Genomic DNA, 26,633 nt, shown 5'->3' with positions numbered 1-26,633 from the left:
AGGCAGAAAGTTCCTTTTGCCATTCTCTTCAGGTTTCGAGATTAATAATTTCTCACTTCTGTAAGGCATCTGAGAGTTAAGCATGAAACAGATCGTTCGAAATGCAAGCTTGGTTAAAACTGACAGCAAGCTTGGCACCATCTGAATCGGTCAGAGAAGCATAAAAATCTAATGGCCAGATTCTACAGTGACCTGGAAGTCACTTAATTTGCACGATCAATCCTCCTAAAGTCTTCAGTAAGGTTACAATTAAACAAAGATTTCTGATATGTCTTTTGTGGCAACGTTCTAAAAAAAAAAAAACAAAAAAAACCAAACCAAACCAAACCAACTCTGCCACACAGAAATGCAAATCAGCCCTGAGGCCGACACAAGGCTATTGCAGACAGACTGCCACCCAGCACCGTGACTCATGGGTGGGTTTTTCCCCCCAAGGAAAAAAAAGGAAGTACAAACACCCATCTATTTTATCTTAATCTTTATTATAAACATTTTTTTTGTAGTTTCCAGAATGGGATTACTACATACTAGATAACAAAAACTTCCTCAACTGAATCAGTTTTAGGTTTTACTAGATTAAATCAGAATCAGCAAAACAAGTTTTTTTTTAAGGATTTAGTCTATTGCAAGAAAAACAGCTTTACAAACACAAAATAGAATTAAAGAGCATTTGATCATATATACAAAAGCAGCTGATGACACTCTGGACAGAAACATAAAAGGAACTTCTTTGCACATAAATAGATTTTTAAAAGTACATTTCTTTCACATGTATACAAAATTATTTTGCTTGCTATACTGAGCAAAGTTCTTGGAGACATAAATGAGGATTTCTAAGAGAAAAAATCCCACATATTGCTTAGGATGTGGGCTGTCATGCACACAAGGATGTAATAATACAATTTACACAGCATTCCTATAAAATACATGAGCTTCTTATATACATACAGGACACTTTTGTACACGAGATGTCACCTTTGCAACTGAAGTGGCACCTCCCCTGAAAGGCTGCAGTAGTTCCAGTGTTTGTATAAAAGATAAAACAAGTTTCAAAATGCAGCACCACTTGGCTTGCAGAGTCAAGGATCCACTGAGCTGCAGCTATAGTGAAGGCAGTGGGGTGATTACACTGGCCTCTCTGTGTTTACACATTCGGGGGGGTGGAGGAAGAAGTTAAGATGTGACCCTAGAAGTCTACACGTTATCTCTATAAGATGTGGCTGTGGCAAGAATGAATTTTAACAGATACATGGCTAAAGCCACACACTTTTGCTCTTCAGCTTTCTCTTTAAGCTACTTAAGCTTAAAGTGTCTGGTTCTGTCTTTGGGGGCGAAGTTTGGCTTTTATATGACCTTTTCAGTATGGTTATGTACCAACGGCAGGGCCGGGTTCAGCGCACACATAGGACCTGTGAAACTCTTCTTTAATGCAGGTAGGAGGGGTGCACAGTGCAGCAATGACGGAGGACCCTGCTAAGCTTCTCCTGGAGTGGGGAATGCTCAGCACCTGTGAGAATGAGGTGCCAAGCCTGCTGTGGGATTAGGTCAGGCTTCCACTTCATTATAGGCACAACAGTGTTAAAAGAAGGGCTGGGGTTTTGCTCCTGGTTTCTTAATCATACTTTGTCCAACTAGAAAACAGTACCTGGAGAACACTCAGATCAGCATGCAGGTGATGCCTTTCAAGACCTGGCACACTGTCTAGCCAAATGCTACCCAGATGTCAGCACTGCCAGACACGCATACTACTAGCTGCATCCATGGGTTACACACACCCATACTCATACCAAACTGTCTGCTGATCCCCATGGGGATCTGGAGATCCAGGAGCACTACTGGAGCTGCTGCCTCTCATGGGCTCCTCCATAGTCCCAGGACTGCCTTCTGGCAGCTTACCCTGGCACCTGGTAAGTAGGGCATCACCCTGGCCTTGCCCTAGGGAAATATTTCCTTCAGTACTGCTGGAAACAGCCCTGGCAGGGGCCACTGTGGCCACCTCCCCAGTACGAGGGGCTGGCTTGGGTTTGACTTTAGAGGGAGTGTGTGATGCAGGTGAGTAGTGTTGCCCAGGGTTTACACGCTCCTGTTGCTGTGCATTCAGATTGCTGGTGGATGCTGTGGGTGAGCTAGAGAACTGATGGAAGGAGAGCGGCCTCTCGTCTTTTGGTGAGGCCAGGGAAAGGCGCCTCGTATCAAGCTGCCGACAGCGGGAATCAACACCTTGCAAAGAACCTGCCACCTTTGCAGACTGTGGCCTCTCTCTTAAGGTTGCCTGGGAGCTCACTGGTGCAGAAGCCCTAGCTGTCTGACTGACAGCGTCCCTGCCCCCACGCAGGTCTGCTGTGGACTTCTGAGGGCTCTCGTGCCTGTATGTTTCTGGGCCAGTGGCTCTGAGGAGGTCTGCAGAGGCTAAGCTAAATGCCCTGCTCAGTGACGTACTTCTCCTGCCTGCAGTTCCAGGCTGCTGAGGCTGTGCCATCTGCCGTGTCCCACTGGTGGGCTGGTGCTGTAGCGTGTGAGAAAGCTTAAGGGACCCTTGGGAGTTTGACAGAGGCTCAGGTTCGACTTGTCTGAGGTTTGGATTCGTGTAATTTCCAGGCTTAGCCATTCTTCCTTCTTCATTGGCGACGGCCATCTTTACAGTTGGAGCAACAAGACCAGCGGGCATCTTAGCAGCCTCCTTTCTGGACGGCTGAACCAGGACGTTCCCAGTAGCTGAAGGCTCATTTGCTTTCCTAAAATAATCGCTGAGCAAGTCATCTCTGTTACTGGAGGTGTCCTAGTGTGAGAAAATATACACATGCCACATTAGTGAAAACAATTTTTGTTTAAAGAACCGTTCAGAGCTTTGTGTTCAGATAATCCTTCTTCCCACTTAATTCAACCCAAATACAACCATAGATCTTATATTTAAAGGGGGAAACAGAAGATATGTTTACAATAGGCATCAAATCAAATCAAGAAGTAACGTGCTCATCATAATTAGATCATGACAGCCTCTTTTGCCAGATTAATTGTCTTAAATTTTAAAAAAATCACCTCAATTGCAATCTAGGCAGCAGCACTCTTGCTTCCTTTCACATCAGCCACTGCCACCATAACATCAATATCATATTAATGACAGCCGTTGATATCAGCAGGTATCAATGATGGTCTGTCACCTTCCAGAGTACAGTTCATCTGGATAACACTCTACTGTAACTTCAGGGATATAAAAGGAGAGAATACCTTGAGGAGATCTGCTAGTATTACAAGAAAGTTTCACTGCTTCTCCATTGATTCCCCTCACCTCTCCCATATTATATCTGTTACAAGCTGCATGTACAATACGTACAAAATGTACAAAGGAGAAATTATTGTTTGCCCTCAATTAACTTGCAAATTTTCAGTCAGACAATTAACCTGGCAGTAAAAGAAAACATACAATAAATATTTCGTGGGGATGGTCCATGCAATCAAAAAATGGGGATGTTTGATCAGCTGCTGTTGGACTATTAGTATTAGGCATGCTCAGAATAGTTAAGGGACATGCTGTCTTCGCAAAAAACGTGCTGAAACAATCTCATGGAATTTATTTCTTTACTATTCTCTAGGGAGTATGTTAAAGCTTAATATATTCATTTCATTAGCGTTCCAAATGTTTCTTCCAGTCACAAAACTCACTTGCTAGAAGAGAACACAATCAAGGGTAATAATAAAGCGGGAAGATTTCTATGCTCAACTAAAAGTTAAAAGCATTAGCGTTATTTTTCACTTCACTTTAAACTTCTGTTACGCACATTAACATTACAGCACGACTAGTCCTCCAGAACCACGCATGTTTATGAACAAGCACTGGAAATACTTCATAAGCAATTAATGCAAGTAATCTGGCAGCCTTTAAAATAACAGCTAAGAGTTACAGTATGTTTCTATAGGTATTAATATACTAGCAGAAGCTGAGGAAAGTTGGAGCTGTTGACTTCATAGCAAGAACAAGGGATACCCTGGGGATATACAGTGAAGTAGACCTCCTATTTCCCCTGCCTGTTCTGTGCCTCACGCTGTCACGACATGAATGACTGAGGACCGATTCAAGTGATTGCGAAGGTTCCTGATGAAGGGAAGGACATAGGGAGTAGCAAGAGGGATACAGTGCATCAGCTTCTAACAGAAATTGGTGCAATGAAATCATTTCACTCTCATTTAAACTGCGCCGACGCTGAAAAGGAACAAGGATGACAGAAAGAATGAAAATGGAGACATGGTCATGTAGTTACAGACAAGAAAAATTTAAAAATCAAGTTTTAAACATCTCCAAAAGCTAAGAAATGTATTTAGGATAATAAGGGAATAGCAGGTATATTTAAATATTGCTCTGAAAATTCAAGGACCATAATTTACTAATGGCATAAAATAGCACAGCTCTGTTGATTTCCATTACTGTTACCAAGGTGTTCATGAAACAGAAACATCTGTTCACATACACTGTCAGTGAATTGTTCTTAGGATATTACCATGCTTGATGCTGCACTGCCTCACTACTGTACAGCATGTCTGAGCAGTAAAAGGTAAATGCCATCTAGAAAACAAACACTTCATTTCTGACAAATCACTTCAGTGTGAGGCGTATTCTTGCAGTCATTGAACCAACAGAACAGTGCCAGTCAGCACACAAATACGCAGCACTGTGAAAGCATCAAGAACTTCCTTTGACAAGAAAATCATTCCCTCTCAAATGCACTGATGGTATGTTCAGATTAGGAGATGGTTTTAACAACCTGTCATAGTTCAGCCCCAACTGGGACCAGACTACGTAGTCTCTCTCTCACTCCCCTCACCCTCACTAAACAAAACCACAACACAACCACATATTTTGCACTTAAATTGAAAACTGCTGTTAGGTTTCATTTCTAATTACAGATTTAGCAGCTGAAAATTACACATAAAGCTTATAAATTCATAAATAAAAATACTTGGAGTTGAGAACTGATGATATAATACGAAACCTTGACCACAAGTGTTTGATGTTAAAAAGCCCCAGCAGTCCAATACATAGTATTTGCAGTGAAATATCTGCCTGACTTGCCATAGCTGATAGACCAAAATAAATTAGCAGAGTGCTGTGTGAAAGTCAATATTGCTTTAGTTGTTGGAACTGTTTCATTCATTTTGCAAGATTTAATAGTTCTCTAAGTTCCACACATATGAGCAAGGATCTTCTTCTCTTTCCTTGTTTTCCTATGCCCTCATCCCCCTGAATCAGCTTTGAACAGTTTTTTTACATCTGAAATAGCCTATCCAGCTCTATTTACTTACACTTGGTGGGGACAGCCTGTTGCTCTCTTCCAAGAACTCTTCCAAAGTTACCATCTCACTGCCAGGTGAGGCAGACCGTTGCCTGCCTGCGAAAGACTGGGATGGAGTACTCTTCTGAGGTATATCATAAGAGATCAAACCATTCCTGTGGGAGGAGGACTCATGCCTGCTGCCAGGGCTTAAGACAGCGGAAGCAGAGTGAAAGGGATAGGTGTCTCGGAGCAAGGCTGGTGCCTCTCTGCTTGGCACCGTATCTTCACTGCTGAGGCTCTCAGTTCTACCATGGATATGATCTAAGGAACCTGAGGAGAAGTATAAAAATCATTAAAGACACTGTTCTTCCCTCATTTCAGTAGATTTCTCACTGAAGTAGGAACTTTATCATCCAGGGCAACTTCCACACAGACCAGGGAGCATTTTTTTACCTTACTTTTGTCTCTCATAGAACTCAGAGCAGTCAGAACTTCAAAAAAATCAGGACTAGTTAATGCCTTACAGTATATACTTGGAGTCTCTGTGTTAAACAAGCATACCTACTTGTCCAAAGAATAGGAATAATACAGATAGTAAGGGGGCCTCTACCATCTCTGTGCCACTAGAAGATCTCCCAAGTCCTGGCTGTGTGTGATCCAAGAGCCAGAACTTGCCAGTGGGAAAGCAGATTTTTCCACAGTGCCAGGTCTCCTGGCATCCTTCAAGGATACACAACTTCAGCAAAAGCAAATCTCCAGAGCACACTGATTCCGTACACAAGCTATGTACAGATTAAGAACAGCAGAGACCTCTTGTTGTAAAAGGAGTGTAAGAGTGGCCTGATACTTCCCCAATGATGCCACTCAGACTGAAGTAAAACTAGACTGCCTGCCTTAAAAGCAACCCTTTGCCAGAATCAGTCTCTGAAAAATACTTCCTGCCAGTAGTTTTGATTCCCAAGACAGCTATGTCCAGATTGCATAATGATTACAATTTCAAAACAACAGTCTTCAAATTTAATTGGAAGGAAAACAGCATGTCACACACTTTCATGGAATTTCACTTCCTGTTTGTCAGAGCTCAGCTGTAAAAGCTTTACCTTTCAAATTGAGGGGTGAACTACTGCTGGAAGCGTTTCTACTGCTCTCTAAACTGTTTGGCCTGGACACTGAAAAACACAAAACAAGCATTGAACAAATAGATCTTAAGTTCCTCTGATTCTCTAAAAGACGTGGCTACAGTCTGCCTTCTGAAAACAGAACCTGTGCAACTAAGTCACTTTGAAAACATTAACAATGTGATATAACCAGGATGCTGAAGTCTGGACAGAGTAGAAACCATTCTCATATGGTTTTTCCATCTTGTTTTTCTCACTTATTTTTTTGCACAAATAAATATGTTCTGCGTTTTGCTTTTACAGCAACTGTAAGCAAAGTAATGTCAACACTGAAGAAGTTCAACAATAAGTTGCTGTCTCTTTCTCAGCTTGTTTCTGGCTGGTAGCCAGCCTGCAAATTAAGTCTTCTGCAAATCTCTAAGCAGGCAGTGCTGCTGCTGCATCACCATTGTGCATCCACACCCCCCATCCCAAATATTTTTTTTATTGCTGATTCACTCCCTTAAGGAAAGAATTGAACATTGTCCAGAAAAATCAGCAACAAATCTGCAGGACATGCATTAAAGGCTCTGTTGCTGAGGCAAAGCAACTTGTCTCAATGCCAGCATTGCTTCTGAAAATTCATTTTGGGAATGTCTATTTAAAAGGTTCTCAATAGAAAAACAGAACTAATTAGACCCACATTCTCAAAACGCTGTTGTGTTAGTACATGTCATTCTATCGTGTTAATTTAACTAAAATGCACCAGGAGAGTTCACATGGATGCAATCTAACAAGTCTTAATGCAGACATTCAGAGCATTCATATACGCTACAAGCTTACCATGCTCTCTGGTGCTTGCAAACTCCACCTCAGGGGACTGTTCACACAGATTGTCTTCTGAATTACAGCCTGAAAAGAACACAAAACTTAAAAGGCAATATTAAACACAGGAAGGTTAACCCTTCAGATCAGTTTCCAATGCATTCTAGCAGCATGGAAGACTGAGGTGATCAAAAGGGTTTTATAGAGCACTGGAAGAGTAGCCATCTTCTAACCACTGCTGTGAACCACCGTGCAAGGAACCATGAGAGAACTGACATCCAAATGCCATCTGTCAAGCTGATGACATTACAAGAGTAAGGAAGCCTTGTATCTGATCAATTAAACGATTAGGAAGATAAAGTAGGACTGAAAATATTAGTGCTCTGGTTTTGTACTTGAATGCCACTAGAAGCCACATTTCACCCAAGCAGGAACTACAAAGTAGCCTGACTTGTACTAACAGCTGGTACATCAAATGCACTGCACACCTTTTGGTCTGCTGTGGAGCCTGGAGATGGGGGTGGAAGTGTGCAGATGAACAGCTGAGGTCGAATAAGTCCTGAGACCCAGTTCCACATAGCAGTGTTTTGTCGCAGAGTCTGCTGAGATTTCAACGTTATCATTGCTGCCTCCGTGATGGGAATTCCTCTTTTGCTTTAGGTCCATTAGCACTGAGGGGGAGAGAGGTAAATAAATAGGAGTCAATGAAAAATAGCATTAGGAGATTTGTATTTATCCGCCCATACAAACATGACAAGCAGGCACAAAGAAACTGCACAACAACAGAGGCACTAGTTTTGCAAGCTTTTCCACAAACAGTTCAGTATTGGATAGGAAATTTCTACCACCAGTTTTTCAGTCATGTGTGCTCTCTGTAAAGTGTGGGAGTGACAAGGGCTGCTTAGTGCCAGTGGGAGGGTTGATATTATACATGCAACAATTACTGTGAAAGGAGGAAGAAAAGGAGCAAAGACATGAATGCAGAAAAGATAACTGAGGTGTGAAATTCCCGTAACATTATTCCTTGCAGGTACATTTCACAAGAACTTACTTCAGTAATAAAATAGAATAAGGGAAGAGTGACAGAAGTCACACTCTTATTCAAAGAGAAATAATGCTGATTTGGAAATTATCTAGCACAATCCGCACACTAAGCTAACTGCTTTCAGGTTTAGATCTTTGCTGTGGTAAGAGCTCAGTCTCTACAACGTTAAAATTCTGCTGCTCTTATGACACCGTGGTGCAATGATTTTTAAGTGGAATTCCTGGGATCTTAGCAGGAGAACAACAAAAACTACCTGCTAGAATATTATTTAGATCCAGAAGGCTGAAAATATCTTTCCTAGTGATGAGGTAGGTTAATTCATTTCTTGTAATGTGAATGTAACACTTTAAGGCACACATAAAATAGAACAAAACTTAAAGAATTTACTATAGGAAACACCCTTAATGAGATGTGGGGTTCTAGTTTTCTATATATTTCTATGGAGTACTTCTGCTTAACTAACAGTAACTAAATGCTGAAAACACAGCAGACTGCAGTGGTCAAAATGCACAACTTGCAGAGACAATGGACAGACAGTTAGTTCAAAGCACAGAGCAGTAACAAAGCTGTATGAGAGAAATGGACGAGTTACTGTCATCTCAGATGACGCCTGGAAGCTGACTTCAGAAACAGTATTTTCTCCCACAGTCTGCATGGGCTTCATAGCACAGGGCTGGCACTTTCTCTCAGAACTGAGGTTTGTGGCACGCTTGTAGGGGCGATTACTGGCTAAAGCTTGCCATGCAAATCTGTATTTCTAACTGACTTTGTAGATGCACTTAACATCTTCCATAGATGCCAGAATTATTAATTGCCCTGGAAACAAATGTTCTCTTCAGATCTCAAAACGGGCAGCAACAGACTGCTGTGCTAGTGCCCTTGGTTGTGCCACAGAGGGACCACTTCTCTGAGTGAAAAGGGAGATGAGATCTTTTGGCCTCTCTGCTGAGCTCCCCGCAGCATATTGCCCACGGTGCATACGTTTCTCTAACATAGAGTGGGGACTGGATCCACACATTAATTTCAGAAGCCACCAGGTTGTGACTTCAGGCAGTAAGAATTCTGGACAATGGATCCAAGATGGATGTTATTCCCAGTCTTACAAGAACAAATCTACTTTCTTCTTCAAAAAAATAATCTGTCAAAATTGAAGCAGCAGAAACTGAAACTTTAGCTCAATTCAAGACGAGTTTTCATAGCTGGAAGTGTAAAACCTTGCTAAACAGCAGGTTTGAATGCAAATGTCAAGACACTTTGTGGAGAATAATTTGCCCAGTAGCTTCCACTCTATATTCAAAGCTAGACTATTAGAAAGCAAAAAAGATGTTGAAAAACCTGCCTTTTTACCATTTAGTGCACAGAATATTGGAAAAATCTCCAGGATTTGCAACTGCTTATGTATTTTAGTAGGACTACAACATTGTAGAAAGCATAGCAACAGCAAATCAGTTCGACATTTTAATTGAACACGATGCAAGTAGGTGATTGCAAGAAAATATTGCAACGCATAGCAACTTCACTTACTTATAACACGCACCACAGCCAATATACATACGCAAACTGTATGCCATGAGGTCCCCTAAAAATGTGCTGCATTGAAGAAATGATCCACAGTGTGCAATAGTGATTCGTCTTCTATAGGAAAACTTAAGTCCACGTTCACTAATCTGTGCTTGTACTTAGAGTATTGTAAAGACATGCTGAGTGTTTCTATCAAGGTGTGCGTTCTTTTAAGGCACATGGGAATTTTTTTTGTTGTTTAAAATATTTGTCAGAAATAAATGAAGATAAATGCTAAAGAGGTGTTAGAAATCTCCCAATTCCGGGAAAGAAAGAGGTTCGTTAGGAGAGGATGGGATGTCGGAAGACCAGAACCGGAGTCGACTAGAGAGAGACTGATGGCTCGATGGAGACTTAGGAGACTTTTCTTTATCCTTGATTTTGCTTCTCAAAAAGGCAATCTTTTTGCGCTGCGCAGCTAAAGTGTTATCACCCAGGTATCCCAAAAAGAAGAAGAAAAAAAGTAAAAAAACCCTTGTAAATAAAACTTAAAAGTGTCTTAAAACCGATTAAAGACTACACAACCAGTAAAAATGAAAAAGGCTAAACGAAGACTAATACATGTATTTGGAAGACTGATTAACGCATGGTTAGTCGTAGTTACTCTGACTCAGATTAACACATATACATAAAATATAAGCAAGTCCATTAAGAAATTACTGTTAGATCACCCCAAATCTTTTTACTTAATAAAGAAAAACTATATAGATGTGCATGTTACTTGGTGACAGTATATTAAAATTTCCTATATGTATTCTAGAATTTAATACTGATGTTCATCATCTCAACATAAGCACATTTCATATCACATTAAAAAGAATGAAGCCCCAGAGACTTTCTGTTATCTCTGGCACTCCATGAGGGCCTTATCCTGTGGAAACCCAAGCCCCAGGTTGAACTCTGGATGCATGTTAAACATTTAACATCTCCTGGAATCACGTGGATGATCTGACATATGCACTTTTATTTTAAGAGTATCAATAACCTCGAAGAATTAGAATGGAGAAAGGGAAATACAAACCCAAATCAAAACAAAAGCTTCAGCCAGACAGGCACTTGCAGTAGTTTATAACAACAGTTCTATCCTCCTCAGCTGCTCCCCTTCTGTTTCCCACACTCCCCAGTGGGAAGACAGGATTTATTATTTAAGGATTAATTTCAAAACTGCTTCTTGAAAAGTACTCCAGGAGGACAAAAATCTACATATAGAAGCTGACAGAAGTGACCTCAAAAGAATAAGCAAAGCTATATTACCTTTAATAAAGACCACAGAGTACTTATTTTGAGGAGTTTTCTTTAAAATTTCCCATAATTAGGAACACCTAATTTACTATATGAACTAACTAAACAGAAGAAGAAATCATTCCATCTTCCTTCCATTCTCCTTAGAGTGTTCCAAAAAACTAATTTAATCATTTTACATTAAGAAATCTTCAGTTTGATTCAAAGTCAAAACATGGTATCATCCTCCAAAATAATTAGAGTACAACAAATCAGCATTTTCTATGTTATTTCTTGGGAATGTGCGCCATCTCCTGGCAGTAGCTGTAAGACCAGCTATTACCCATTTGAAGACTAGTTGCTAATGAACCATAATATTAAACAGTCCAACTTTAAACTGCTTTGTTGCAAAACTCCAATAAATTAAGTATTTCCAGCAACTTATTCAGTAACATGCAATATAATATTCAGGCAAACCCAGAAACTATATACAAAATCTGAAGGGAAAAATAGATAAAAGGAACAAACCAAACTAAAACCAAACCAAATCAGCTTTTTAGTTTAGGGGTTTTTTTTTTGCTTATTAAAAGGTTTTAGTTTAGTAAAACAAGGGATATAAAGCAATGCAGTGGAGTATTAATATGTCCTATATATGAAATATTTTAAAAATCTTCAAAATATTTTCAAAAAATACTGTTCAGCTCATGAGTTTAGGCTGGGTGCTCCTTACCTTTGTTTGAAGAACCTCCAGGGTGCTCTCTGTCTTCCACAGAGTTTGACCCTTGAGACGTATTATCCTGAGTCTCTTGTTGATGTTTCGGTTTTTGGGAGGCAGATGGAGAGTTTACCGTTTCTGAGGATTCAGAATTCCATGGAGGGCTTTCTGCTGCTGGTTTCAACCGCTCCCTTGTAGTCTCCTTCTTTGGCTTGATTAGTTTGACTAAGGCTCTGGCTCCAATCCAGTGGTTTTTCCTGATAAAGCAGGTTTTGTGAATGAGATTCATAAAACACTACAAGAAGTACTCCCTGAAAAACTTTACAGTTGCACTGAAGCCATAAATGATAGAATGTTTAGGTTGGATGAGACCTTAAAGATCATCTAGTTCCAACACTCCTGCCATGGGCAGGGACACCTTCCACTAGACCAAGTTGCTCAAAGCCTCATCCAACCTGGCCTTGAATGTTTCCAGGGATGGGGCATCCACCACCTCTCTCAGCAACCTGTTCCAGTGTTTCACCACCAACACAGTAAAGAATTTCTTCCTTATGTCTAATCTAAATCTACCCTGTTTTAGGTTAAAGCCATTATTCCTTGTCCTATCACTACATGCCCTTGTCAGAAGCCTCTCCCCATCTTTCCTGTAGGTCTCCTTTAGGTACTGGAAGGCCACTATAAGATCTCCCTGGAGCCTCCTCTTCTCCAGGCTGAACAGCCCCAACTCTCTCAGTCTGTCCTCATAGGAGAGGTACTCCAGCCCTCTGATCATCTTTGTGGCCCTCCTCTGGACTCGCTCCAACAGGTCCACATCCTTACGTTGGAGGCCCCAAAGCTGAGTGCAGTACTCCAGGCGAGGTATGACAGTGGAGTAGAGGGGGAGAATCACCTCCCTGAACCTGCTCATCATGCCATTCTACACTCTTTATTTGTTTACTGTTGTGAATTGTTCAGAAAAATGCAGCATGAATTCTGCAGAGCTTGAGATCCACTTCCCTCCCAAAGTAAAAATTATTTTACAGAAATATTTATTCAGCATCAGAAATGTGAGAAAGACAATTGTTTCCTCTGCTAGAAATCTAAGCTACACATACGGACCCACATAAGACAATTTAACAGTGTGAAAAGCTCTACTACAGGAACAGAAATGAAAGAAAGGAAAGAAATGAAAACGGCTTTAAAGATTAATCCCTCTCTTTGCTAAGGCTATCAGTCAGAACTATGTGTGGTGGAATTAGCTTGACTCTTTTTTGTTGTTCTTAATTTTTTTTTTTAAGTCCTCTCTCTCCAATGGACTGCTTATTCCCTTTGAAAGAGCAGCTCTGGAAGCTCCTACCGCTGCTTAGTCACCATATTGGAGGTCCCTCCCCAGTTTCTGTTATGTCCAGTTACAGGGAGCTGTTTCTCATCCTCATAAATATGTACAACAGCAGAACTGAACCCAAATGGGACTTACTTCTTTGGAGTAGGATCATAAAACTTGTACTGGTCCATTATTTTCTCTTCAAGTTTTTCCTTGTGTCTCCTTAAGGCATTCAATTTATCACTGTGAGGGGGAAAAGTACATTCTGAACCATCTGGATGAAATTAAGCATAATAAAAAAATTGAAGACCAAAAGCCACCAAGAGAGGAAAGAGACTGACGTTATGTTCTGATCACATAACCTTCATAATCCTACTGAGCTCACTCACTGTTTGTTTAGAGAGGGCAAATGAAAAAGCCTACCAAACTTGCTGATGGATGATTTTTGTGGAACAAGCATGAAAGGTGAAAGAACAACAGTAGATTGGTGCTAGATTACTCACTAGTAACTCAGGCAAGAGTCTGTTTGGTGAATATTAAGATTCATCTCACTTTTTTTTGAAAATTCGTGTGCTGATTGTTCAGTCTTATTCACAGGTCACTGACAACTACTCACAGGTCAAGATCCTTACATACTTTGAACTTGTCTATGTGATAACTTGATATTTTATTCCTGTTCGGCTTACTCTGTTGTAACTAGAGAAATAAATAATGTTTGATCTTTTTAAGACTACTTTGGTCTCCTGCAAGCAGTGTCAAAGCACTTTTAGCAGTGCCATGTAGTCTTACTATTTTTTTTAACTCTTTTTTATTAACCTGCACAGTGGATGTTAGAAAATCTTTTTTCATTCAAGTAGCAGGTCTAATTTATCTCCATCACAGAACTGTCAGACACCTGGATAAATATGCTTGGAGTACATCTGAACTGTATTCAGCCAATTTCAGCACACAGTTTCTAACATTTCAGCCATATCATCGAGTACTGAAATAAAACTCAGTCAGCAACTCTAACATCATCCTGAGGTGCTTAGACTAAAATTCTTGGGATTAAGAATACTTTTCTTCCTTCTTATATATACATATAAGAGAAATTCACTGCAGTGAGAACAGGATTCTTTGCAAATGTTTAAATAAGTTTAAATAGGGTATCTCACTAAGCGTGTCACCTCGTGCATAGGGGATGCAGCAATGTATGTTGACACGTGCATTCTTAAAAACAACATCAAAAGTAGTATTTCTTGTAATGCAAATGACAAAAATGAGAGTAGTATGAATATTTGCTTCAGGAATCTAAATATAAAATTGTTCTCATAAAACTTAATTTTTGTTGCAACTCAGCTGTTTTTCCAAGCTCTTCAGAAACCTTCAAGAAGTACCGTGAGGTTTAGCATTCCATCTGTTATAACTAAGTTTTCCACATGGGTTCATCTATATAATTTGACAAGAGCTGTGCTTGTCCAGGCGTCTTCTGAATATCTCTTTGCGGTAAGGCAACGTAAAGAAATTTTGCAGCTTCTCTCCATTACACAGATCTCCTCCCAAACACTCCCTCATCTAGCAAGGTATCAAGTGATCCTGTAATTCCCCTGCCTGTCCTTCTACTCCTGATATCTTATTTGTATTCTATGTTTGTCTAGACGACTTTTTTAGGTTTCACAATTTCAGTCTCTAGTTTCTTACATGTACTGTTTCTGTTCTTCATGATACTGTTCCTTGTTCTCCATGTTCTGCTCCAGTAACATCTGATTCTGCTGGCTCAGCATCTGAATCTGACTCAGGAGATGATGGTTTTCTTCTTCCAGGTTTCCCTTTAGACGGGACAGCAGCTATTAAACAAGATAGATTAATCTCTCCTCTGCATCTGGCATCCCTGGAAGCGCACCATAATCAAGCTAACACAACAGCATAGCAACCCAGAATACAAATTTATAAACTTCAAAGTATATGGGAGTGTTATTATGACCACACAGCTTGACATGTAGTGTATCAAAAACATCATACAGTGTATGTTAGCAGTCTAACAGGAACCCTACCAGTATACCTACCTATAGCTACTCACCTCACAGTGGTTATCCAGCTTGGTCAGAGAGATATCCATGGACTGGTGCTGTTCTTTCAGCTCATCGTAGCGAGCCTGCCAACGATTCAGTTCCAGCTGAGAGTTGTTCAAGGAAGTTTTCAGCTCTTTAGTGTGTAAATGCAGCCCTTCATACTCTGCCTTTAGTTGATTGTGCAAAAAATTCACCCTGAACATAAAGGAGACAGCAAGCTTATGAAGAACACTACCCAGGAAGCACCTCACATTCAAAGACCACACCATCAGTGGGCAGCTGTCACTAAATCAAATAAAGTTCCAAAGACTAACTCCTAAAGACATCTAAGCATATAGTAAAATTTTATTAAGAAAGTAGTAATAGCATTATAAAATACTTCAAATCTACAAAAGAACTGAAAGAAAAACAGATGAAACATAACACTCCTATTTCTTCAATGTGCAAGAAAGAAACCACATGAGGCACAATATATTTAAGAGCATTTTGATATAAAGGCAGCTCTATTCGGCACAAATAAAGAACACTCACTGAATTTTTTTTCCTGATGCATGAAATATGAGCATTAAAGCGTCCTGAACTGTAAGACACTGACACAGTATCATCTTACAACATCATTCTTTTATAGCTTTTGGTAAATTTAAAAACATCTACAAATAATGAAAATTAAATAAATAGATAAATAAAAAATATTAAGTTCTGTATCTGCTGACAGATCAGCTAAGCCTTGCTCTCTGCCAGCATTGGAATAAATATTTTGTAACATCTTTCTTTGTCCCGAGAGAAAATTGAGTTGAAAACAGCAAGCTTGAGGAAACCTCCTTTGCACAGCTCTGCAGTGTTCTAACATGCATTGCAACTGAGACAGTATATGAAACTTTTGTGACTGAACTTAACATATGATTTTTAAAGATGATTCAATCTGATGTTGCTTTAACTTGATATGACCATGGCCCCTTATTTGTACCAAACTATTTCTCAAAGCACCTTTGTAGTATCAACAGTGGCACTGAACTGGAGAGAGCATTAGTAAGGACACAGGTTGGGGAGGGACGGTATGTTTTACTGCTGCATTATGTAAAGTTCAGATGCTAGCTCACAAAGAAGTTTAGACGTAAGTCAAAAGTTATCCAGTGATCATACCAATCACTACGCCCACTTATAATAACAAGAACCAAGTCTCGTCCGAGTATTAATAAATGGCAGCTCTCTCCAGGCAGCTGAAAATAATCAGCAATGGTAACTCCTAGAACTAAATGATATTGTGTAAAAACCATAATACAGTGCTCCTTAACAGAAGAAAAAAAACCAACCAACCAACCAAACAACAACAACAAAAAAAAACAAAAACAAAAAAAAACCCCACAACAACAAAAAGAAGGGTAGGAACCATTTCACACACCTCCAGATATTATTGAGAGTTTTGGGTATTTGTAGTTCTACTTCAAGACTAGTGCTCAGAAACAACTCATTATAGAAACGCTTGTGAACCAAACCACATGCGGAAGTTCATTTTGAATGAGCAGAAGTCCCAGGATTAGACCATGTTCGAAGCACTAAATAACAGTACTTGTTGAAAGTGTCCATGAAGTTGATAATCTTAAATGAGTTGAACAAAATGATCAAATTAAAGAGACAAAAATTGAAAAAAAATAACAGACACATTCATGAAGGTATTCTGGAGCTACAGTTAATGTAACACAGCAAAACAACTGTTTTTTGCATAACTGACTTTTTAATGATATATACAATAATTTAGCAAGAGAACCATACCTGTCCAGCTCCTCCCTTAGCTTCTGATTTTCCTCAGTAGTTATTGCATTTGATCTCCTCTCTTGTTGCAGAACCTCTCTCTCAGTTTTCAAAACTATTTCCAACTCTTCCAATTCTGCTTTGTGTTTCATTAAACTGTTGTATCTGTAAAAAGAGGAGCAGTGCACACTCAGCTTTCTTGTAAACATTTTTCTTCCTCTAGTTTAATATTTTTAATAAATAATACCACAACAACCAGAAAGGATTTTTTTTTCCTGCCCGCTTAGTTTCATTCACATTTGTGTGGTTAAATATCTACCAAGGCTGAAGAATTCCACACTATGCAAGGAAATTCAGCTTAGTCTACAAGTCAACAGGGAGGCATTTAGAAAAAAAAATGCATTTTTTCTACAGCAAACTGGAACACAATTGCCAGAATCTTATTTCAGTTACAGATACTGATCGTTCAGTAAAAAGTATGTCAGTCTCCAGGGCGAGTAGAAGCTGCACCATTAAACTGAAATGTCATTCACAAACAATTGTCACTGGCAGGTTTCAAAAACCTGACTAAAAAGCAGAAAGCAGCAGCCAAAAAGCAACAAGCAAGCAGTGGAACGAGCAACAGTTTACTAGGTAACAATCTAGTACACATTAGGTTGTATGCATAGGTAATAGCATCCTGCACAGGTAATAATCTCCTGCATATTCCACACAGATGATGAGCTGACAGCAAAATACCTTCAAGCAGGGGCTGACCCACCCGCTGGAGTGGCTTTACTTGTTCAGTAGTGAGAAACTCAAAAGCAACATCAGTGCTCACGTCCAGGCTTCCACTGCTACCTGGGGTATACAATTTGTGCACAAATCATTCAGGGTGGGGAGACGGGCAGAGACAGAGGGCAGATGCCATCAACTACGCCTTTTTAATTTCAATCTCTGGAACACTGAAATAACAGAGGTGTGGAACAACTCCCCTGAAACTTGTCACAGGCATCGATTAGGCAGGCTCAGCCTCCCTGAGCTGCTATACCACCTGCATTCAGAAAACGCTGCAAAGAACAGTGGCTTGAGACCACTTTGCAAAACAGCAAACTATTCTTAGAAGACTTTTCTTTTTCTTCTGTCAGAGTCCCCACACACACACACCAGCAGAAGCCACTGGGGACACTGGTGCAGTGAGTGTCAAAAGTCATCAGCATGTTTTTCTGTGACTGTGATAAAATGATACTGCCCCAAAATACCCCTGGGCAGATACATCCGTGCCAGTCACAAGGAAACATTCTTCTAAGCAATTTTAAAACAGCAACCAGGTGCAAGATGCAGCATCGCTTGCAAAAGCTAAAGAGAACAAGCAGCATCTATCTGTGACTCTAATCCCAGCAGAGATGAATGCAGAGCACAGTCACTCAAACTTCAAAACAAAAACAAAAGCAGCAGACAGCACCAAATACACCGACTCCTGCCAACTTGGTTTTCTTTCAGGCTACCGTTCCCTTCATGCCAGGGTCAAATTACAGCCTGTCCCAAATTCCAGTCCATTGAAGGGCCACACAGAAAAGTACCTGTCTCCCAGACAAAAGCTGCTTTTTGCTATTCATTCCCAGTAAGAGCAGTGAGTTTAATTAACCTTATTTATTTGTTTTCTTCCTCCACTCAGCTCCAGGACATTTCAAACTCAATGTCTGTATAACAAATGGAAGAACCTGAAAGCAGAGGAAGGTTTCACATCCAGCTCCAAGACAGATTTAAGACAGACTGCATGCCAATCCACAGTCTGAGAAGAGAAACTCCACAGTCAGTCCCTTGGCTGCCTCCACAGAAACTGTGTTGTGAATTCTTTTGCCATTTTTGTATGACAGGGCTACTCCGTTCATTTTCATCCAAGCCCTCTTTTTTTTAAGAGGGCTACTTAGAGGGAAGCAGTATGCTGTTCCAGTTTTACCAGCTTGGCCCAGCTCCACACGCTGCCTTTGAGCATGAGAACCCCAGAGGCAGACCACAGCTGCTCCCCTAGATACTAGGTGAAAGGTAAGAAAGAAACTGTTTGCAAAAATGCAAGTGATCTTGCATCTCTGGAGCCCTAATGAAATCCCTAGGCAAAAGACTTTCTTGTAGTCCGGATTCAACTTAGAGTCTACCATTTAAGAAGGATTTGTGCAACCTGACAAGGGGCAAGGCTACCCATCCTGTAGGCTATCCAACACTCATGTTCACTCCGCCACTTTAGGCATCAGGTGCTTGGACAGAGGGGTTTTAACAATATTTTCTTATACATGCAAATAAAATCCATTTTGGCTCTGATGCAATCCTGACACTGAACAATCATATTGTTCTTTACTTCTTTTGGCTTTCACTCTTTCTGCTGCTTTGTTAGGAGAAATACTGTGGGTAGGTATTTGTGACTGAGAGAACTTTAAAAATGCTCAGCTATGATAAAAAGCATGTTGCAAAAGGAACCCAGAAAAATAATTACCAGTCAGCATTGGTAACATAACAATACAAGTCCCTGCAATATGTAACCCTCCACAGCAAGGATTCTTTTTTTCCCAGTGTCTCTACAGGATTAGACTTCTCCAGAGTAAGCCACAAAGAAATGCTCAAGGATGTGCTAATCAATTGTAGCTAGTAAGCTATTACCTCCCCTTAGTCACGTGCAATAAAAATAAAGCTAAAATCTGCAGCGAACGAGTCCAGTTTTTCTGTGCTCACTGAGATGGTCAGCCAAACACCACAAGGTCAAGAAATTGCTATTAATGGTAAACGATCCTAACATACTAACTCTCCTTTTCTTGCTAAGTCAAACCCACATGTCTGTGGTTTGCTGGGCTATGACAGGCCATTTCACTGCAGCTACACACAAGCCATTATTAAATCCCCACCGCAACGCTAATATTGTGCAGATAGAGTCAAGCGAGGTTTAATGAAGTTTGCTCAGGTGCAGAAAATATTCTGTGGTCAGAACGCATTGGAGTGAACGACACAAACCTTGGGGACCAGAACACAGTGTTAGGAGTCCACAAGCTAACTAAAGTTGCTGTGGATTTTTCTAGACAAGCTGCAATCCTAGGTTTGTGCAGGAGTGCAATCCTGCCTTAAGCAACAGAACTATGATTACAATGCTGTCACCAACTGAGAAAACCAACTACCTTGGAGTTAGGACAAGCAAAGCCCTTATCTTACACTCTGCACAAGCAAACTTGGCTGCACTCAGCTACTCTGGTAAAACTCGGCAGGTGGTGCATTCTAGCAGAAGTTGAAAGTGAGATATTTCATCTTAGCAGTTAAATGCCTCAGAGTGGCAGAAGAAAATAGTTCTCTTACAGCTGTTTTTCTAACTTTCTCCTGTGCTCCTTCAGTCAGCTGAACTGCACATAGCACATGATAAAGGGAAAACAAAACACACAAACAAAAAAGTGGCTTGTCTCTTTTTTTTCTGACAGTCAAATGGAGACACAAGTTGTCCTTGGACAAATCGCCTTGGTAAGTATCTTTTGAGACTGATCTGCTGAGGACCACAATGGACACTTAAAACTGTCAAAATCAACCTGCTCTGAGTGTAGAAAAGGCCCTAATCTGCTCCCCTGCAACATCTCTCACTGGCAGCCCCATCTCAGTAAGAAAGAGTCCAAATTATTAATATTTACAATAGTGATCTGAGCACTTATCACTAGAGATTACCTATTTTTAGAAAACCACATCTTCCTTAGGCTAGAACTCAAGAAAACAAAGAACCCAGCAAACTGCCTCAACACACTGTAGCGTGATAATCTCAAGCAAAGTCTGAATCAATGAGAAGCATTAATCAGTCTGAGAGAGACTTGGTAAACAGGAACAGTGTCTGGGTAATCACTTACAGCTCATTTAGCTGACAGCCAAGCAGCTGTCCTGTCACACAGCCCTGGTGGATATTTTAATCACAATAGGTTTATTTCTGTACTTTATCAAAATCTACTGCACATTGTATTGCCAGCTCCTTAGTCTCTGGGAAACAAGAGTTTAGCACTAGTTTTTTGTCTACCCTCAAAGATCACCATTGAGTTACTCTGAAGCCAGCTCACGGTCTTGCACAGAAACTGAACCTAAATACAGATACTTTGAGGGAAATCACTGATTTGTTTAAGAAAAGTTTTGAGGGGAAGGCAGAGTGGCATTTATGTAGTAGTACATTATATATATTGTTCAATCCACACACAATTGTCAGAAAATGACAGTGACTAGAGACTAAACAATAGATTACTCTGATTTCACAATTCAAATGAATGGCTTGAAGCTAAAGCCTTAGATTCTGAGAACTAGAAGAAAATAAATAATACCTCACCATCTCATAGCCAGCTCAATACAGTTTTCTTCAGAGGGCCTCCTTTGTCATCAGGTTGATGCCACACACAATCTTCAATGATTTAATATTTCTCAAGATACATACTACTCACACATACGTAATTACCTACGTGACTGGCAGACCCTACTGCATGACTAGAAAAGATATCCCAACAGGAGAATTGGGAGAATCTTCTTAAGGCTGCATATTAATATAGCACAGATTCTTAAATGTAGTAAAGGCAGTTAAGTTACTTCTGACAAAACACCCCCAAGAGCCAAGCCTGTGTTTGCCATATATCACCAGAGTCATCTGTGGTCTGCCACCTTTACAGGTCTGAAATACACAGCTTTGCAAATATTTGGACCCAACCTCCTAATGACAGCAAGAATGAGAAGACACTTTTTCAGGGGAACAACTTAGTGGTTTCCAGTTGTAACTGGAGACCAACATTTAAGGTTAAAATTGTAATATGGGCACATTCTGGCGACACTACACCCCTGAGCAGTGAGCGTACCTCTCACCCAGACCTTTGTGCTCCAGATCCAGGTTTCTGTGTAATGTTTTCAGGCAGCTGTGCTGGTTTATTAGCATTTCATATTCTGCAGACTGCCGTTCATGCAATGAAGCAAGGTGTTCGTGGTCCTGAAGCAACGACTCATACTCAGCTTTTAGTTGCTCCTTCTGTTTCAGTAGATTTTCATTCTCATTCTCCTTGGCTGTCTGCTGATTTTGGAGTAAAGCATTCTGGGCCATCAGTGAAGCACTCTGGGAGCCGAGAGTTGAATTTTCTACCTGAAGTTTCTCAAATAAAAAGTATTACTTATTTCCACCTACTGGTACATACAACAAACATGTAGTAGTAGCATGTGTTTGTATAGAGTTAATAAAAAATGCATCCATTGCTTTGCAGACTTAAGACGTCTATGGACAATTTGGCATAATTCTGGTATTATTGCTGGTAGTATGCACCATATAAAGTCATACTATCAGCAGTCTGAAAAATACCAGGATAACCTCCAAACTGAAAGAACATTGGTTTACTAGCAGAAGCTCTTAAGCCTGAAGACCAAGGTGAGCTGGAATGCTTGCAACTCAACTGCATCTGTGACAATCATGTACAAAGCCAATTATCTCATGTTTGTGTACAAGTAATGAAAACTTAAGTCTACCCAAACTCAAAAAAATCAACTGCATCATTGTGTATGGGGGCAGCACTCCTGATTTCAGCAGATAGGTAGTGCATTGATTTTATATGTTGCTTATATACTTCAATTACAGGTGAGAAATAAGTGAAGAGAACAACAAAAAAAAAAAACCACCTGTGAACATGCAAGAGTTTTTGAAAAGGGAAATTTACATTAAAAATATTAGAGCTAATCCAATGTTGTCCATTAAAAACGTTCTCTTTCTCAAACTAAGTTTATTTTTTCAAAATTAAAGTGATGTTTAAGAGTATCTGTCTTCCACCAGCAACTTTGACATTGTGTCTGAAAGCATTAAAATTGTGATTGCTACAATGCCTCTTGTGCCCTCTTCCCATTTTTTCCAAGCTCTGTCACAGGCACAGCATTAACAGAAAGAAAAGAAAAAAATCTTTTATTCCAGAAGTGCAGCTTCTGGAACAACACAGCTGGATTGAGCTGGTTTGCTATTTAAAATTTCTCTCTAAATAACTACCACCTTAATGAAAATAGCTACAAGACATTAGCTACAAACTGAATTTCCCTCCCAGCTTGGAGAAATAAGTTCTACCTTATGGGTCTCACCTTTACACCACTACATCAGCCTATCAATACAAACACTTTCTCATTAGCTGTCATCTTCTCCACACTACTACAATCAAATCACGAGTGTCTCCTGGCACAGAGGTGCAAGGTTGTCCTGACCTGGAGTTTGGCGGTCTGCGTCTGTAGGTCAGTGTTGTGCTCCTGAAGGAAGACATTTTGCTTCTGTAATGTCAGGATCTGATTGTTGAAGGAGACATTCTGTTTTTCCAAATGCTTCAGCTGTTCTTTCAGCAGCTGCTTCTCAGTATGCAGGGCTGCATTCTGAAAGAAAGATGGCATTGAAGGGGTGACAAAGAAATGAAACAGGTGTCCTGATCATTTGGAGTCCTATCAAAGATGAGAACAAATTACTGATGATCATTCTGCAACAAATGTGCACCTTTCCAGCATTAAATGAAGGTAGGACAAATGTTATACACAGGATTAATCTCTGCAATGATGTTATACAAGACACACATAGCATTAAAGTCCATGCAGTCCTAAGAGATACCAGAGGAATTTGGTAGAACTGTGTGCTCGAGAAAACCCAACAGATTCCCCCATAAGCTCAAAAATCCAGTTCCCAGCAACTCGCTCATGACTGCCAGGGAAGTCTGAGAGATAACAGGAAATAAGAGGCAGCTTACATTCCTTTCCAGTTCAATTGCCCTGTCCTTCAGTTTCAGCAACTCCATGGTAGCTTCTCGGTGTCCTGTTTCCAATTTCTCACTCGTTTGGTGGTTGGGAATGAGTTTCTCTGCAGAATACCTCAGTGACTTCTGAGCATACTGCCCATCCTGTTGAGTCTGCTTAAGTGCATCAAATTCCTTCTTTACCTGCAAAGCCAACAAGCAACAACCTTCAGCACTGATTTAACAGTGGGATTTTATATTAATAATGATGGGATATGCAGTTCCTCTCTTGCACTGGAGGGACTCTAAGGGATTCAAGAACCATTACTCTGACTTCACAGATGGGGAAGCTGAGACACAGACACGTGAAGGAATCCATGTCTTCTGGCCTCCAGTCAGGTGCTCTTTGACTCAAGCTCACTCTCACACAACAACCAGGCTGCTCTTACATGAGATGCTCCAACTGCAGTCTTCCTCCACCTATGCTCTCATTAAAGGTAAAAAAACAACACCATGGCAATGAAAAAACCACAGGAAAACAGAGATCTGCAAATAGTGGTTATGTAAAAACCTCTGCTGTGCCGCTAGCCTAACAACTTTGATGAACTTGGTGCCATTATATAGAAAGGGACGAGAGAAAGCAGTTTAGTAAAAAAACATTTGAGGGAACTGCATGTATATGTGTGTGGGGGAAGTAGAGATAACTTGTTCTTATGGAGTTAAAAAAAAAGTGAATGTACAAAACCACATCATGAACAATTAAAATTCAGTTAACCTCTTACCATATTTAGGTCATTCTGTAACTGCTGGTTCAAGTTCAGAGAGTCTTTCACTTGAGCTTCCAGCATTGCTATTTTTTCCTCTTTCACAGCTAGTGTTGTTTTTAGTGCTGATTCAGTTTTGCTCTCCAAAATCTTGTATTTCCTGAAAGACACAGGAATAGCTTTCCAATGCCTGCTACTAGGATATGAGCCACCATCTATGTGGGAGACTTCACCCTCACTTCATCCTCACCCATTCCAAATCTCACCACATGTTACATTATACATGTCTGCTTCTTCAGAAAAATAATTTCCTCTACTGCCACAGATTGCTACTCATGTATACTGAACATAACAGCTGCTGAACCTGCTTTTGGAAAATCCAATCAATTTTAATAGAGATAACACCAGCATAGTTCTACAGAAATATCTAAGAGCTACATAACTTAAAAGAAAGTTTTTTCTCTTTTTCCCCCTAATTACACTACCGAAATGTCTTCTAGGGGCTCTTTTTTACATTCTTGACAAGAAGAAAAATCCACAATAGATTCTAAAGACTCCTACGAGCTGGGTATGTTTCTCTAGCTAGGTCTTACCAAGAGGCCTATATACACATGGGTTGTTGGTGTTTCTTTGTTCATTACTGTAGGATTTGCAAAGGAATTCCTCACAATCAGAGATTTCTTAGGCAATATCTATGTTTATATTAACAGGTGGCTGCATCACCAATTACATGGAATAACGACAGACACTGTTTAACAGATGCTATTCTTACTTGTGAAGAGGGTATGAGAAGGAACACACACTGAAATAGCTACCCAGCTACTCTTCTAGGGAGTAGAGGGGGACCATAACAACACTGGGCAGCACAGAGAGAGGAAATGGTATTTCTTCCTTCCATCCAAGAAAAAGTTTTGCAAAATTTGCAGTTTACTGCCAAGCTTGTTAAAGAAAAGTATGTTTTATGTCCAAAATTGGTAAAGGGTAGTTGGAGTGAGACAGACAAGAACCAAAAGGAAGACTAATGGTTTAAGTTAGGCTGAAAAAAAGCTCGCAGAGTCAAAAGAAGGACTAAGAGAGCTCAGTTTCCTTACATGTCATCATTGCCATTGTCATCCTGCAGCAGCAGCTCTTTGTTCAATCCTATCTTCTCCAGTTCTTGGCTCATTTTGTCCAGCTCACTAGACAACTGTTGACTCTTCAACTTCTCCAGGACCAAATCCTGTAACAGCACTAACATGATTAGTTGCTGTGCAAAGGGTGGTGATAATTATCCAGCAGTATAGATTTTTTAAAAAGTACTCAAAAAAGTCATTGGATAAAATCCTAGTTCCAAGAAGGTCAGCTAAAATTCTTCATCAGTGACAGCTGAGTGCAGAATTAAACTGATTCCTTTTATTTATAGTTTACATGGAACAAATCTGAAGAATGCTTCTTTTGGCCTTTGTCTCTGCTCACTGAACTGAATCACTTCTGCCAACACTGGCATCCTGCCTGCCTGCCAAAAGAAGGAATGTGTGCAGGCCAGGAGACATCTGCCCTTGTGCCACAGAAGGGACATGTGCAGGTCAGGGGATACCAGCAGAGCGAGTTCCCATCTCTCAGCTAGGACAAAAACTGTTCTGAAAAGCCCAACCAACACCGGCACACACAGAGAGTAGTTACAGGACTTCAGTATCAAAGTTTCCTGAGATAGTATGTTTAAGATACTATTACCAAGAGACTTGGTAATAGTGTATTTTCACTATTGACTCTGAATTTCTGACATACAGTAAATTACTGCCAAAATTTAAAAAAGCATAATTACATTGTCGTGTAAGAGACAGGACAGCCCTAGAGACTACAGATTTTGGTCACTTTTTCTGGTATCTACTGGTTCATTCCGGTTTCATTTAGGTTTCTTTGGAAGAAACCTAAACAGAATCAGACAAGGAAGTCATATGAGGAGGAGATTTGATGGAGTCGTACCACAAGGTATACTGGGACAATGCTTTTGCTATGCCAGTAAGGTGGTCAGTGTGGAAATGGCATGAGAACATGTAATGCCAGCCTGCATGTTTAAAAAGGACAAATCATTTTTGGTTGCATAGCCAAGCTCAAAAATTCCTACCATTCAAAATCCTCTGAAATTCAAATATACCACAGAGAACTACACTGCTCCTGTTTCTGCTCAAAAGTTTTCTTAAATAAGCCATGAAAATAACAAAGTTACTGAAGCACTTCAAGTAAGAAAAAAAAAATTATCCTGGATATCAAACAGAAACAAGAATTAAAAAAAAAAAACAAAACCAAAAAACCACAACAAAACTTTGTA

At 40.1% G+C, this 26,633-nt stretch overlaps 1 protein-coding gene across 3 annotated transcripts in view; it reads right to left on the bottom strand.

Moving 5' to 3' along the window:
- Positions 1–461: 461 nt before the first annotated feature.
- Positions 462–26,633, bottom strand: part of CCDC88C (coiled-coil and HOOK domain protein 88C) — a 98,496-nt gene continuing 72,324 nt past the window's right edge. Inside the window, exons 16-31 of one of the 3 annotated variants that reach the window (XM_086748440.1) lie at positions 25,414–25,541; positions 24,341–24,482; positions 23,574–23,762; positions 23,047–23,208; positions 21,675–21,952; positions 16,861–17,004; positions 15,096–15,282; positions 14,717–14,862; positions 13,190–13,279; positions 11,749–11,990; positions 7,681–7,863; positions 7,211–7,279; positions 6,371–6,439; positions 5,299–5,600; positions 3,986–4,201; positions 462–2,779 (exon numbers count right to left, since the gene is read on the bottom strand). In XM_086748440.1, the coding sequence (XP_086604566.1) occupies positions 1,766–2,779; positions 3,986–4,201; positions 5,299–5,600; positions 6,371–6,439; positions 7,211–7,279; positions 7,681–7,863; positions 11,749–11,990; positions 13,190–13,279; positions 14,717–14,862; positions 15,096–15,282; positions 16,861–17,004; positions 21,675–21,952; positions 23,047–23,208; positions 23,574–23,762; positions 24,341–24,482; positions 25,414–25,541 (3,561 nt within the window). In that variant the 3' untranslated portion in view covers positions 462–1,765. The remainder of the gene's footprint in view (positions 2,780–3,985; positions 4,202–5,298; positions 5,601–6,370; positions 6,440–7,210; positions 7,280–7,680; positions 7,864–11,748; positions 11,991–13,189; positions 13,280–14,716; positions 14,863–15,095; positions 15,283–16,860; positions 17,005–21,674; positions 21,953–23,046; positions 23,209–23,573; positions 23,763–24,340; positions 24,483–25,413; positions 25,542–26,633) is intronic. The other 2 variants (XM_086748442.1, XM_086748441.1) reach the window with 2 other exon arrangements.

Source organism: Chlamydotis macqueenii, chromosome 5, assembly GCF_036417535.1.
Source record: "Chlamydotis macqueenii isolate bChlMac1 chromosome 5, bChlMac1.mat, whole genome shotgun sequence".
In the NCBI taxonomy this organism is placed as follows: domain Eukaryota; kingdom Metazoa; phylum Chordata; class Aves; order Otidiformes; family Otididae; genus Chlamydotis; species Chlamydotis macqueenii.
This window is presented reverse-complemented; position numbering and strand designations above follow the sequence as displayed.